General features: G+C 28.6%; 2 protein-coding genes across 2 annotated transcripts; one reads left to right on the top strand and one right to left on the bottom strand.

The window, feature by feature from the left end:
• The first annotated feature begins 938 nt into the window (after nt 1-938).
• Nucleotides 939-4,333, top strand: LOC100802589 (primary amine oxidase 1). Its single transcript, XM_003555996.4, has 4 exons — nt 939-2,186; nt 2,277-2,390; nt 2,936-3,474; nt 3,892-4,333. The coding sequence occupies exons 1-4, from the start codon at nt 1,008-1,010 to the stop codon at nt 4,046-4,048; spliced, it is 1,989 nt and encodes a 662-aa protein (XP_003556044.2). The 5' UTR covers nt 939-1,007; the 3' UTR covers nt 4,049-4,333.
• A 1,320-nt stretch (nt 4,334-5,653) lies between these two features.
• Nucleotides 5,654-9,609, bottom strand: LOC100800090 (primary amine oxidase). Its single transcript, XM_003555291.5, has 5 exons — nt 8,487-9,609; nt 7,809-8,193; nt 7,585-7,698; nt 6,207-6,745; nt 5,654-5,917 (listed from the first exon to the last, which is right to left on the bottom strand). The coding sequence occupies exons 1-5, from the start codon at nt 9,275-9,277 to the stop codon at nt 5,713-5,715; spliced, it is 2,034 nt and encodes a 677-aa protein (XP_003555339.1). The 5' UTR covers nt 9,278-9,609; the 3' UTR covers nt 5,654-5,712.
• Between the last annotated feature and the right edge of the window lie 5,820 nt (nt 9,610-15,429).

Here is a 15,429-nt window from a genome sequence, read left to right as displayed (position 1 = left end):
CTCTACCAAACATAGCTTAAAATAATTATATATAACGTTCCAAATTATTAATTCTATTTTAAAGCAATGAATGATAAAAAAAAAATAATTAAAGCAATGAAGCATAATGCAGCTTCCTCCATTCTTACCATAGAATGCAAGTAATTTACCACCGACACCCCCACCCCCAAAAATAAAATAAAAAGTCAAATGCTTGTCCAAGAAAATGGTGAAAGGTATCGTTATTTTTTTGGGTGTATGAATTTAAGGAAAAGAGATAGAAAGAAAAAACAAATAAATGAAAAGAGAAAAGGTGATACATGATCTGATAAAAAAAAAAAAAAAAAGAGCTGAAAATAAAGATAAAAGAGAGAGCAAGTAAATAGTAGTATATGATAAATTGATAGTAACTTTATACAACAAAATGCATTAGATAACGAGAAAATGAAATCAAAACAGAGTTATCAATCATTCTTAAAAAGTTAAAACTCAAACTTCACGTGGTTCATTCAGAAAGAACAACATATGTCGTCAAAGATAAGCACGCAAATTATCTCATACTCTTTTGTTTCATTGTAGAAGTAAAGCAATCAAATTAATCAATTATTCTTACTGTAAACGCAAGGAAAGAACTTATACGGGTATTGCTGATGAAGTAATTTTTTTCTTTAACGATTCAAATTAAATCAATAACCTCAACTTAAATCTTGTCCAGCTCACTTATCTGAGCTAAGCATGATGACTTCATTAAGGAAGTTTACTTTTAGTTTGGTTGCAAGAGAAACGCTTACAAAGAGACTCTCTTATTTAAGACATTCTTATTGATACACGTATAACTCCTCGATACAGAACAATACTAATTTTCAAGAAAAAATGAATTCTTAACATTTCAAAAATTCACATGAATAAAATAGGATATACTTCAAATTTGAACGTTTCCATGTGACATAAAATTTGCTACTATAAATACAACATGGAAGTCGTATCATAAAATTTGGTACCCCTACGCCAACTGTGAGGTGGAAAACATGATCAGAAGGTTTGATAAAGCAGTTCCCATGATTGTTCAATGTCTCATTCTAGTCCTTTTTCTGAAATTCAACTCCGTTAATAGTTTAGCTCATCCTTTAGACCCTCTATCCCCTGCTGAAATCAACAAAACAAGGGACATAGTTCAAGGGTCTTACCTTGGTGCTATTCCTAACATTACCTATCATTTTGTGGATGTCGAAGAACCAGACAAAAAAAATGTCCTAGAGTGGCTATCTTCAAATACAAAAGACAAGCCTATTATTCCTCGCCAAGCCACTGTAGTTGTTCGAGTCAAAGGTGAGACACACGAGCTTGTAGTGGACTTAACCAAAAGGTCCATTGTATCTGATAAAATCTACACTGGTCATGGATACCCTCCTTTCACATTCAATGAGCTTTTTCAAGCCAGCAAATTGCCTCTTACCTACCCCAAATTCAAATCATCAATAGCCAAAAGGGGGTTGAATTTGTCTGAAGTTTCTTGTGTACCATTTACCATAGGTTGGTATGGAGAAAAAATCACAAGGAGAGCCCTCAAAGTGTCATGCTTTTATAGGGGAGGATCGGTTAATGTGTGGGCAAGACCTATTGAGGGAATCACAGTGCTAGTTGATGTTGATTCAATGCAGATTACTATGTACAATGACAGGTACATTGCCCCTTTGCCTAAAGCCGAAGGCACAGATTTTCAATCTTCAAGCAGCAACAGCAACAGCAGGCCCAAAGCATCATCTGCTTCATGTAATGGGTCAGATATTACTGGGTTCACCATCAAGGGCCATGAGGTCAAATGGGCTAATTGGGTTTTCCATGTTGGGTTCAATGCTCGGGCAGGAATGATCATATCAACTGCTTCTATATTTGATGCCAGAACACAAAAATATAGAAGAGTGCTATATAGGGGTCATGTGTCTGAGACATTTGTTCCTTACATGGATCCTACAGAGGAATGGTATTTCAGGACTTTCATGGATGCTGGTGAATTTGGCTTTGGACGTGCAGCTGATACCTTGCAACCGAAGGTTGATTGCCCGAGCAATGCAGTGTATATGGACGGTTACATGGCAGGGCCTAATGGAGAGGTGCAACAGGTTCCCAGGGCTATTTGCATTTTTGAGAGGAATTCTGGCAGTTTGGCTTGGAGGCACATGGAAATCAACAACCCCCAAAACTTGGTAAGGTGTTATACTTTATCATAGCAGTTTTGGTTGAAATTGTTTGTAATCTCTGCTGTTTTGTTATGAACACACTTTGTTTTTGTGCAGATAAGGAATGGAGAACCTGAAATTACTTTGGTGGTCAGAATGGTTGCTACTGTAGGTAACTATGATTATGTTCTTGATTGGGAATTCCTAAGAAGTGGTAGTATAAAAGTTGGGGTAAGATTTTTCTGCCAACTTTTTGGAGTAGATTCATAATATGATTGAAAGAGCTGAATTTTGGTGTGATTGTGGCTTGGTCAGTCTTATAATAAGCGTTTATTTTTTTAAACAAAATAAACAATTTTCTATTATGTTTTTCTAAACTGTTTATACTTCAAATAAATAGATTTGTATTTTTATTCAAAAAATAAATGTTATCTGCTTATTAAAAAAATGCTTAAATAAAAAATATTTATTTTAAAATTACTTCTTTTTAAGTTTAAACAAATTCAACTAATACATTTTCTTAAGTCATCTCCACTTGAAGCGCATACAATTGGAAAATTGGAAATTTATCACTACTCGTAACTCGTGGTGAATATTATAACTATGATAGATGTTTTATTTAAATAAAAGTTATATTATTTTAGTTCTAACCGGACTGATCTGTTATAAATTGAAACTATTAAATTACAGAAGAATATGACTATAACATGATGCATAAGTTCAAGTGAAACAAAAGGGCATTTATCCTAAATTAATTTATTGTATTATATGGATAGGTGGATCTGACAGGTATCATGGAGATGAAAGCAGTACCCTATAGACAGAAAAGTGAGATAAAAGAAAGGGTGTTTGGAACATTAGTGGCTGAAAACACTATAGCCAACTATCATGATCACCACATAACCTACTATCTTGACCTTGACATTGATGATAGTAGCAACTCCTTCATCAATGCTAAGTTGCAAAGGGCAAGAGCAACTGGGTTTCGAACACCAAGGAAGAGTTACTGGACAGTAGTCAGAGAAATTGCAAAGAGGGAAGCCGAGGGGAGAATACGGCTCGGCTTGGAGCCAGCTGAGCTGTTAATAGTCAACCCCAACAAAAGGACAAAGCTAGGGAATGAAGTGGGTTACCGGCTGATCAGTGCACACCCAATTACTTCTCTGCTATCTGATGATGATTACCCTCAAAGAAGAGCATCTTACACAAAGTATCAGTTGTGGGTCACTGCCTATAACCGATCGGAGAGATGGGCTGGAGGGTTCTATGCTGATAGGAGCCGTGGTGATGATGGCTTAGCCGTTTGGAGCCAGAGGTAACTGGATTTTTTTTTATCCTAGTCTCAAATGATACTTTTAGGGTCACTTTGGTTGGGTGGATGAAAACAACAAAGGAGACAAAATTTTAAAATTTAAATTAAAAGAAATGTAGGAAAACAATTATTTTTTAGAATCAACTTTTTTTTCTCTAATTAAGTAAGATAAATCATTAATATCCGTGTTTTATTTTCTTTTCCCCAACAAAATATATCATTAGTGAAATGTTATTTGAAATTTATATTTGTTTTGATTTAAACTTCTATATTTATATATGCTATTATATATGAAAGAAACTTCTTGATTGGTCACAATTTTTTTAGTTTTAAAGTTCACATTTAAAAGAAAAAGACTACTAATTGATCAAACTACGTTATCAAATTCTAATTTGACCTAGTGGATCATGGTTCATACAGGAATAGAGAGATTGAAAATACAGACATAGTGCTATGGCACACAATTGGGATCCATCACGTTCCTTATCAAGAAGATTTTGCAGCAATGCCAGCAATTCATGGTGGTTTTGAGCTAAGGCCAGCTAACTTTTTCGAAAGTAGTCCATTGCTTGAATAAAATTATAAATTAATACCAGAATGCTCAGCTAATTAACCAAACCGACATGCTGCCATACATTATACATGAAGAAAAATAAGAAGAAATGTTATGTAAAAATTAAATATTTATTGTTCTTTTAATATTGTAAAGGGCAGGCATGTTATTGAATAAAATTTAGGTCAAACTAAGGGACACAATTTTACCGTCATTTCCCCATATTATGTTAAGTAATATTCTGAATACTTGGAATTCTATGAGAATTAAATTAAAAAAAACGTGATTACGTTAAGATCTTTGGTTTTCAAATGATTGCTTTAATTTGACGTATAGATTCTCAAATATTTTGTATTTCCATGATAATATAAATATAACAAACAATTTAACATTATTGTATTATTCAAGTTTTTCCTTAACGAAAATAATTGTTGAGAATTAAAACAAAAAAAAAATTAACATTCAATACTTCAAAAATATATTACACGCAAGGATAAAAATGTTAAAACTCATTTTTTTCTTGGATCAAAGTAAACATAAATTAACCATGTAAGATTTTTTTTTTATGTTCTCATTCAAACACAATTTGTGATATATAATAATGGATAATTTTATTGTTTTGTATATTAATTATTTTGAAAGTTATACTAATAATAATTTTCAATTAGTTAAGTATAAAATATTTTACACGACAATATAAACCTATTAAACTGATATAAATTTTCATGAGTATTTTTGCTTTTTTCTTTTATTCTTGATCATTTACAACTATCGCTTCTTCTTTTTTTTTTTTCGTAAAAAGAAGCATTAGAACAAAATCATAAGTGCAATATATTACTGTATATTATCAGTAAGGGTACAGTGATACTTAACGACACATACCACTTGGGCCAAAATTAGTAGTGATATACTCATTCAAATTAGGCTATATTTTGCCAAAACTAATTGAAAGTTAAAAATTTAATTAGATAACTTATAACTTATAAAGATCTAACCTTTTTTCCCCAATATTTAATTTAATAGATGATAAAATATTTTATAATATGATATTATATTTATAATGAAAGTATTTATTTTTAAGTAGTAACTTAAGTGTTATACTTCTTATTATTCTACAATTTCACCACAGAATGTTGAGATTAATATAGTGCATTAATAGATCGAGTTTACTCAATCTTATTTCATATATATTGTCTGATTTTGTTCAATTCGGATTCAAGTTTAAATAAACTGATCCTATCAAAATATTAAGTCGAGTAAGAACAAAAATAAACCTCTTCAACCTATCTCATATAAATCCTTAAATAAAATTAATCAAACTACACCTTAGAAAATAAATAAATGAGAGTTGACTAAAAAGATTTAATCTAATTAGTTGAATATGATGCATAGATGATATCGTAAATCTTATGATACATGATAAAAAAAAGTTAGAGTTATGTTAAAATAATTAATCAATTAAAGAATGTTAGATAAGTTTTATATTTTTAACATAATAAATATTTTCAATTTCATCAAGTATATTTTATTTTATATCCTCAATAATTAGTATTTGTTTTTTCTTTATTAGCTGGATTGTTGAAAATGAACAATTATTTTTGGGTACATGACGAAGAAATAGCATGCATATATGAGAATACATGAATCCTTCAAATTTTATTTAGTTGTTTCGGTATAATAAATAGCAGCTAATGTTGAGAAGTGCAGTTAGGCCAGCCAACAAGCTTGGGTGATAGTGTTTTAAGGACAGGGTTGCTCTCGAAGAAATTGGTTGGCCTCAGCTCAAACCCGCCACTCAATGTTGGCATAACTGGAAAATCTTCCTGGCAAGGGACATGATGAAATCCCATTGTGTACCACAATACTATGTCCTTGTTCTCAATCTTCCTATTCCTGCATATTCAATTCACAACACCGAAGCATGGACCATTTCTCAGACCTCTTCAAAATTTTAAACTAAATTATTTATAAATTTAGCATTTGAAGTAAAGATTTAGACAAAACTTGAGTAACACTTTAGTGTTTTTAATTTAAACCTCTATTATGCAGAATAATGATATTCCAATTTTGATTATAGAACCAGAACTTAAAAAACACACTTAATGAATTAGGTCAGTTTAAGGAAAGAGTAAATAAGAAGTGAGAAAGTGTAACATGTAATTTAGTAAAGTAAATGACACACCTGCGACTCCAAACCGCCAAAGTATCATCGCCTCTGCTACGATCAACATATAAGCCCCCCACCCATTTCTCGGATTTGTTATAAGGTGTGACCCATACATCGTAATTGGTGAAAGCAGCTCTGATTTGTGGATAATCATCATTAAGCAAAAGTGGGCGCGCTGCTGGGCCTGGAAGCAAACGATAGCCAATTTTATTTCCTTGTTTTGACTTTTTATTAGGATTTACCACTAGTAGCTGTGAAGGCTTGGACCCTAGGTTGATTTTTGCATCAGCTTCAGTTTTAGCCGTTTCACTTACAACCGTCCAATAACTTTTCCTGGGTGTGGTGTCATCTTTCACTCTCACTGTCTCCAAATTGGACTTCACAAAGGAGTTGGCTTCACCATCAATGTCAAGGTCAAGATAATAGGTGAAGAAGTGGTCATGGTAGATACCAATGGTATTATCTGCTATTAGTGTGCCGTAAATATCCTCTTTTATTTGGTCTGTGTTGGTGTAAGTCCCTGCCTTAAGCCCTAATATCCCAGTAAGTCCAACCTAATTTAAAAAATATATAACATGCAATTAGCTTCTAAATAATAAGTAATTGTAAATTACTTACTATCTGGACCTACTTATAAGTAAATCTGGACCTATATATAAATAAATTTAACTACAAAATATGTGGATTAAAAAATTCAATTAATAATATTTAATTAAAAAAATCTTCATAAAATATCTTTCATAGTAAAATAAGAATAAATGATTAACAAAAAATAAGATTTTATTCGATATAATAAAAATATTATCATTAAATAAGATAAAAACCAGTTAATATTTACTTATATTTAAGTCTAAAATTATTTTTATGTTGCATATATTTAGGTCTAAAAGGAGTATAAATTATTTATTTGCATATATAGATATAATTTAGTGAAGTGCTAATTAACTTGGTTATTCACTCTCATTTTTTTTGTTTTACCAAATCATAGGTATTTTTCATGGGAAATTTGAGGCATGTAAGAATATTATAAACGACTATTCTACATCAATTGATCACGCACATGTAACAATTTACGCTCAATTTTGGATTACAGAAAGGAATAACTCTGTTTCATTTATTTCAGTTTTGATTGCTTTGTACTTAAAGGGACACTTAAAGATTGAGTCATTTCCACAATAAATAGCACATATATATGAATAGGTCCTTTTAAAAGCTGTTGAAGGTGGCTTGCCATTCACCATGAACAAAATTGAATAAAGTCCCATAAGAAATAGAGTCTAATGCTGACATACGTCTCTTCAAATTTTTCTACTAAAAGATTGAATAAAGAAATGATGGATTATAATTTCAGTTATGGCATAAAACATTTAAAGATTGGTGCATGCAATCATACCACAGATTTGATGCTGCCACTTGGCTTAAATTCCCAATCTATGACATAGTCGTAGTTGGCCACAGTTGAAACCATTCTCACCACTAGGCTTACATCAGATCTAACCTCAGTAATCTACCAAAAAGAACACAGTGAATATTTATCAACTGAAAATTAAAACAAAGTGAAAAATGGAACCAGAACAAAAAACTATAATTGAAAAATCGGAGTTAAAAAAAAAGTACCACTTCATCTGGGATTCCAACTTCTGTATGACGCCACATGATATCACCAGCATACTTTTCAAATATACAGAAGGCATTAGATATCTTTACAGGGGTACCATCTGAACTAGCATAGTATGCATCTATGAATTCAGCATTGGGAGGACAATCGGTCAAAGGTTGCAATGAAGACATATACTGTCCCAAACCATATTCACCAGAGTCAAAGAATGTTGCGTAATACCATTCCTCACTTGGGTCTTGGTATGGCACAAACAACTCTGATACGAATCCTTTGTATAGTACCGGACGATATTTCTGCTTTTGGAGATCATAAATTGATGCCTGAGAAATTACTAGGCCAGCCCGAATGTCAAATCCTACATGAAATACCCAATTGGCCCAACTGATTAAAGAAAATGGTTAGTATCAAAGCTATACATACAGCCGTTGGTGTTAACAAAAAAGTATATATATAAACGTAATATTATCCCACACTAACAGAATTTCCTCTTAAAAAAGTGCAAGATACAAAAAAGAAGGAATACAAATTACAAATAATCACTACAAGAAATTAAAGTATTACTAACAAAATTTGTCACTGATAATTAATTGTCTCACACTAAAGTTTTATTGTCAATTTTTTTAAAATTACATGCAAACTGTTTTGTTACTATAAAGTTTTTTCATAGTGAATACCTTACGGAATGACCATCGATGGTGAATCCAGGTCCACCGTCTTGCTTGAAAGCTATTCCCTTAAGCTTTGGACCAAAGGGTGGTTCTAGCTTAGATGCTCTATACTCAGTGCCCTCTGCCTTTGGCACAGGAACCACATATCTATCATTGTAACCAACAATTTTCATATTATCAAAGTCAACCAACACTGCCACCCCTTCCAAAGGCCTGGCATAGAAATTAGTAGTCCCATTTCTGTAATGGCACTTAATCTTGACGCTCCGTACGGTCTTGGCTTCTCCAAACCAACCAAAACTGTAGGCATTACACCGCACCAGAGAGATATTGAGACCCCTCTTCGTCACGGACTCCTTAAACGGTTCGTAGCTGAATGGCAACCGTGTCGCCACTGCTATTTCGCCCAAGGTCAGCATAGGGTATCCATTTCCTTCGTAGACTTTGGTTGATACGATGGAACGAGTGGAAAGGTCCACTGTGATCTCGTGGGACTGTTTTTGGGACCGGACTATGGCGAAGGCCCGGCGAGGTGGTGGCGGAGAAGATGGTGTAGGTTTGGTTTTAGGGTTTGAGGATAGCCATGAGAGGAGTTCGGACTTGTTGGGTTCGTCCAAGGCTACGTAGTGGAAGGTGAGATTATGGGAGGTTGGGTATGCGTTTTGGACAATGGTTCGTACATCGTTGAACTCAGACGGGGTTAGAGGGTCTTGTGGGTGAGGATGGTTCTTGCATTCTACACAGCTCCATAAGAGCATGAGGATAAATGACAGCATCACCTTCATGGTTGTATCCATTGCTCTCGTGATCAAACTCCGGTACTTATTATAAGAAATAATTAAGTGATGGTATAAAATACATACTATTACTTATTTTTTTATAATAGTAATAAACAGTGAATAAAAGGTATTTATTGTTTGTATTTGACAAATAAAAAATACTTGAGAGGGTTATAGATGGTTTAAAGCCATTAATGGGTAAATATGTGACAAATATGCAAAAGTAGTTCCATATTTAGTAGATATATAGTTAGTATTAAGGGTAAAATAAGTAAAATATAATCTAACAATCAAATGAGATTATTAGCTTCTTGTCACTATTATTAAGTACATGAAAGAGAGACACTCTACAATTTTAAAATAAGAAAGGATTTGTCTAACTGACTCAAATAAAAATGAGATTAACTAACTTCATCCATCAATATAATACAGATAATTGTCTTATATTTTAAATTTATCATTAATACTTTAACTATTACATTTAATGCATCATCTTTTATTTCTCATTCATATAATTTTTTTTTCATATCATTTATATACAAAATTAAAACTTTATAATCCTTAATTAAAAGTTAATAATTAAAATTATACTAATATATATATAAATTATAAAATATTAAATTCTTAGTAATTATTTTTTAATAAATTATAAAAATTCATATTCTATATTCGCTTTAGGTAAATAGTTTTCATTTATTTTAATTTTAAAAAATTAGTTTTTTTAATTGATTGAAATATATAAACATTAACTTTAGCTAAATAGCTCTCATTTTACATATAGATAATAACAAAAATTGGATTGTAAATTCAAATGTAAAATGAGAACTATTTATCTAAAGTTAAGTTTTATATATTCCAATAAATTAAAAAAAAATTAATTTTTTCAAAAGTGAAAATAAATGAAACTATTTAATCTAAATTTTTTCTTATGATAAATATTTACCTAGAGTAAATAAAGAATATAGATTTTTATAGTTAATTAAAAAACAATAATTATTCAAATTTTAATATTTTATAATTTTATTACATATATTTATGTATTTTAGTATAATATTAATTATTAAATTTTAATTTTATACATAAATGATATGAAAAAAATGGTAGGAAAGAGAAATTAAATATGATGCACTAAATATGATAGTCATAGAAATTAATAATAGAATTCAAAATATAGGATAATTTTCTATATTTTATTTTATTGATCATTAAATATGAAGTTGTTTAATTCTATTTTCTCTTGGGTTCAATTAGACAACCCAATAAGAAAAAAAATAATAGAGAAAGAAGAGACCAGGAGTTAAAAAGAAATAAATGATGTGAAAGGTCAAAAACTAAATATAATGAGTTAGTTTGTAAAATTAGTTGAAGGGTAAAAAATCAAAACAAACGTGGAGACAAAATCAAGCCTTTATTTTTTTATTTTAGTTTTACAAAGGGAACAAAAAGGCAAAGAAGAAAGACAACAAGAACACTATTGTCTTTATTTATAGTTATAGATACATATTATTAAGAGTATATTCAATGACTGAAATTTAAATAATTCATTTTAAATTATTTATCTTATATTAATTGGTTCTTACAATGCAATATGATTTTAAACAACTTACACATATTTTGCTTTAATGGGATAGTTTTAAATTACATTTAAATGATTCTTAAATAATAAGATTTTTTTTTTACTTATAAGCAATTGTTTCTTATATAATCAATCAAACCTTAATTTTAAACAACTTAATATAACATATAAATCACCTCTAATGATAAAAAAATAATCAATCGTATCTAAAAATAAACAACTCATCATGTGTTAACCAATAAGCCTTGGAAATGTTCTAAGTAAACCATATTTAAGTCATCTTCCAAATATTAAAATATCTTTATCGAACCAATGTTAGTTCTCAATTCATGTTGGTCGCCCTTATGGCATCTCTGTTTAAAATTGTAGAATTTGAAAGTGATTTTAAATTTTACAGACACTTGGTTTGAGTGTTTTTTATTTTTATTTTTAACAAAAATAGAAAATAAGAGTAGAAATACGTTTGTTTAAAATTTAGAAAATATTTCCTCTAAAAATATTTTAAAAAATAGACCAAAAACTAAAAACAACAAATGAATATCAGAGTTTTTTTTCTTAAAATATTTTTTCTAAATCTTAAAAAAGAAAATAGAGAATAAGCACTATTTTAGATTTTATTTTATGAGTTGGACACTTAGATTGTTTTTATTTTGGATATTCAACGGGGCTAAAAAGCCCGGGAAAAGAAAACTACACAGAAACTAAATGAGAAGTGCAGGATAGAATAGGCACCTCATTTCATTTAAGTGTTTTTTAATTCTAATTTTTATTTTTTAAAATAATATGATTCATTAGTTATTATTGTTGATTCTCAATTTTCATTATAAGAAAATTCTCATTTGAAACCCAACACAAATAGCATGTTTCAAATAAGAATTCTTCTTTGAAGTCAAATGTTTATTGGTGTTATCCTTAAAAAAATTAAAAGCAAACATATTTTTATTAAAATACATAAAATTATGTTATTTGTAATTTTTTTATTTTTTATAATTTATACAATAAATACTTTTTTGTTATGTTAACTAATGTCTTGAATATCAAAAAATACGTATGATAAAAAACATAAGAATGTAAAAAATTATAAATAGACTAATTTTTTACATTCCTATTTTAATTCCTTAGCAGTTAGCACTTGTCTTTTTTCTTTAATTTCTTAAAGTGTGTTATTAATACTGGTTAGGCAGATCCTAACAACAAATAATAACTAATAATAATGATATCTTTAGGATCACAACATAAATTAATATAGTACGTGAGGTTAAAAACACTTAAATGAAAACGCATACCTCTACTTACCTATTATTGACTTTGTAACAATATAGAGCCCTTGAAAATTGTGCTTATTTTAATTCCTTAGCATTTGTCTTTTCTCTTTAATTTCTTAAGGAGTGGTATTAATACTGCATTGGTTAGGCAAATCCTAACAAGAAATAAGAACTAATAATAATGATAGCTCTAGGATCACAACATAAATTAAGATACTAGATGAGATTAAAAATACTTAAATGAAAACACATGCCTCTACTTACCTATGGGGGGAAATTGACATTGTAGCAATATAGAGCCCTTGAAAATTGTGTTCATATATTACTCTCAATTAGAAGAATTTATCTTCCAATTAATGTTGGGACCATTGTTAATTAGTTTTCAATTTACGTTGGTTCGTTCTTATATCATCTTCATTTTAAAATTGTAGAATTTTAGAATGATTTTGAATTTGACGTTGAACAAGAAGGGGAAGTTAACAACTAATTAACCAAGGCATATGATTTAATCTAGTGTTATATTTGAAAAAAAAATAGTTGAAAGGTTAGTTGATGTTTGAAAAACTATTAAGGTAATTGATTGAATTATAAGTACGTTTGATAAAATTATTTATTATTAAAGTAATTGATAAATATAAAATAAAAAATATATATATTTATATATTTCAGATAAATTTTAAAATTATTTTACTGTTAAAATTATATTTTTAGTATTTATATATTTTTAATTAATTTAAAACTTATTTAATTTTTTATTTATAGATCAATTATTTTAATTACTTTTTAGTTCCAAATACTATATTTTTAATATTTTATATTATATTGTTATACAAAATATATTCTTGATACTTATAATTTTGATTTTCTCTAATCAATGAAATCGTTGTTTCCACATACATCTATTGAATTATCTTATCTTTAGTTTCCCGCATGAAGAACTTAGGATGTGTTTGATTTGTATTTTTATTTTCTATTTTCATTTTCTGAAAATTGTTTTCATTTTCAAACGATTAGAATTCTGAAAACATGTTTGGTTTGACTTTTTGTTTTCATGAAATAAAAATATTGAAAATTTATGATATATTGACTTTTTGTCTTTTTGTATTTTTAGATTTGCTTAAAATTACATTCATTGCCACTGTAATTTCATTTTACCCAAAATGGGGTTTCTGTCCTCAACTAAAAACACTGAAAACAATAATTTATTGTTTTCATTTTCTGGTTGTTTTCTGTTTTCATTTTTACTGAAAATGTTTTCAGAAATCCAACCAAACATATTTTCATCATGGTTTTTTGTTTTCAATGAAAATGAAAACAGAAAACAACCAAACCAAACACCCCCTTAGTTTACTTATCCTCTCCCTCCCAACTTCTCTTACAAAGATAAAATAACAAATTTATTGGACAAAATAAATGTCAATCTATTTCTAGTAATAAATTTATTTAGATACTATTTCTCAATTCTTTAGAAAATAACTATTTTTTAATGCATTACCCTCTAAACATTATATTAATGCACATTGGGCTTTCCTCGTGGACCTTCTCGCGCTAAGTCTGACCTGTGTGCTGAGCGAAAGTTATGCGCTGAGTCTATCTGGATTGCGCGCTGAGCGAGCTGTCCAATCCTTCAAACTCTTTTTTAATGTTTTTTCTTCCTCTTTTTTTTTTATCAATTTTCCTCTAAAGCATATCAATTCTTCTTCTTTTGACTCTTACTAATAAAAAATTACACATATGTTAATTCCTTCATTATTTCATTAAAAACAGTAATAATATAAAGAAATTATTATCATTATTAATCAAAATTGACTATTAAATTAACTCAGATTTCACAATTATCAATGTCTTAAGTATATACTATAATTTTATTACATTGATCAGTGCAATATTGAAATAAATGATATAATATAAAAATTAAAAAATATATAATAGAAGAAATAGAACAAACCTATCGTTGATCTTTATCAATGTGCTAAGGTATAATATTAAATTAGAAAAGATATTGTAATGGTTAAATAAACATTGTGATATAAAAAATATTGAAAAATAATTAATAACAAAAACGAAATAAACTATATTGTTAATGAGAGAAAGAAGAAAAGAAAAAAGAGTATTAACTCTACCTTATCTAAAAAAGATTAAGAAGGAAACTAATAAACATTTCAAGGGTAAAAAGGAGAATAAAATATAAGATGTTTTTAGGCAGCATTTTAAAAAAATGTTGCAAATGAAATAACATATAAAAAATTAGTACAATTTATTAAAAAAAAAACTTATTTATTAAACATTGTTATAAGGTGAAAGATTTTTTCAGTAGAAAAAAAATTAAAAATTAGTTAAATAGGTTTGTCAAACATAACCATAATTTTTTAGAATCCTAATCATTAGTTTTATTTTTTAATCAAAAGTTACTATGTTATTTCTCATGTGAAATATTCTCATATTTACAGTGTTTCCATCAACAATACCTCTTACAATAAAAAAAATTAGAACTAATAACAATGAGATCTAAATATTTAAGTTGATCATCTAAATATATTCAATTGGGTGCAATTATATTTCCAATTGATGCTGGGATCATTGTTACTCAAGGATAACATAATAATGTTATCTATTGTTGACTAAACACATGATAAAATTAAAATTTATCCTACTTTTATTATTTATTGGTTTATTAAATATTCAAAATAAAATTGGTTAATTTATCAAAAATTTAAAATATATTTATAGGTTATATCATACTCTTATTTTGATTTGTTAAAATATGTTTTAGTTCCTTTATAAAAGAATATTTTAAGTATTTGATAAATGAACAAAAATTTATTCTGAATATTTAATAAAAAAAAACTGATTTTTCCGTGTTAAATATCTTTAGTTAAATGATCACATATCAATGAAAAATTTTAAAATATAGTTTCTAACCACTAAAAATTTGTCACTATTTATTTTAAAATTTGAGTTAATTTTTTTATGATTTTTAAACCGCAGGAATCAATTAAAATAAAAAAGAAACAAGTAACTCCATCTTCTTTCATCATTTGTAATGAGAATGCATCAAACAGATTCAGATCTAAAAGCACGTCAGGAAAACAAATGGACGAACACAAATCGAGAATAAAAACACCTAGCTAGATTCAACAAGAATTCACGCAACTTCGATTTTCAGATGTCTGTAGAATCTTTTTTATTTAATTTAAATGTATTTTTCCTCCCACTAGTATTGTATTTTTATGTTTTCGTTTCTATATTTTTTTAATTTTTACAAAATATGTATGTTTGATTTTTTGTCTTTAAAATGTTCTAGATAATATTTTAAACAGTAAAAAAAT

This window comes from Glycine max, chromosome 20 (assembly GCF_000004515.6).
Source record: "Glycine max cultivar Williams 82 chromosome 20, Glycine_max_v4.0, whole genome shotgun sequence".
In the NCBI taxonomy this organism is placed as follows: Eukaryota; Viridiplantae; Streptophyta; class Magnoliopsida; order Fabales; family Fabaceae; genus Glycine; species Glycine max.
The sequence above is the reverse complement of the archived record's forward strand: the minus strand, read 5'-3'. Positions and strand labels throughout refer to the sequence as shown.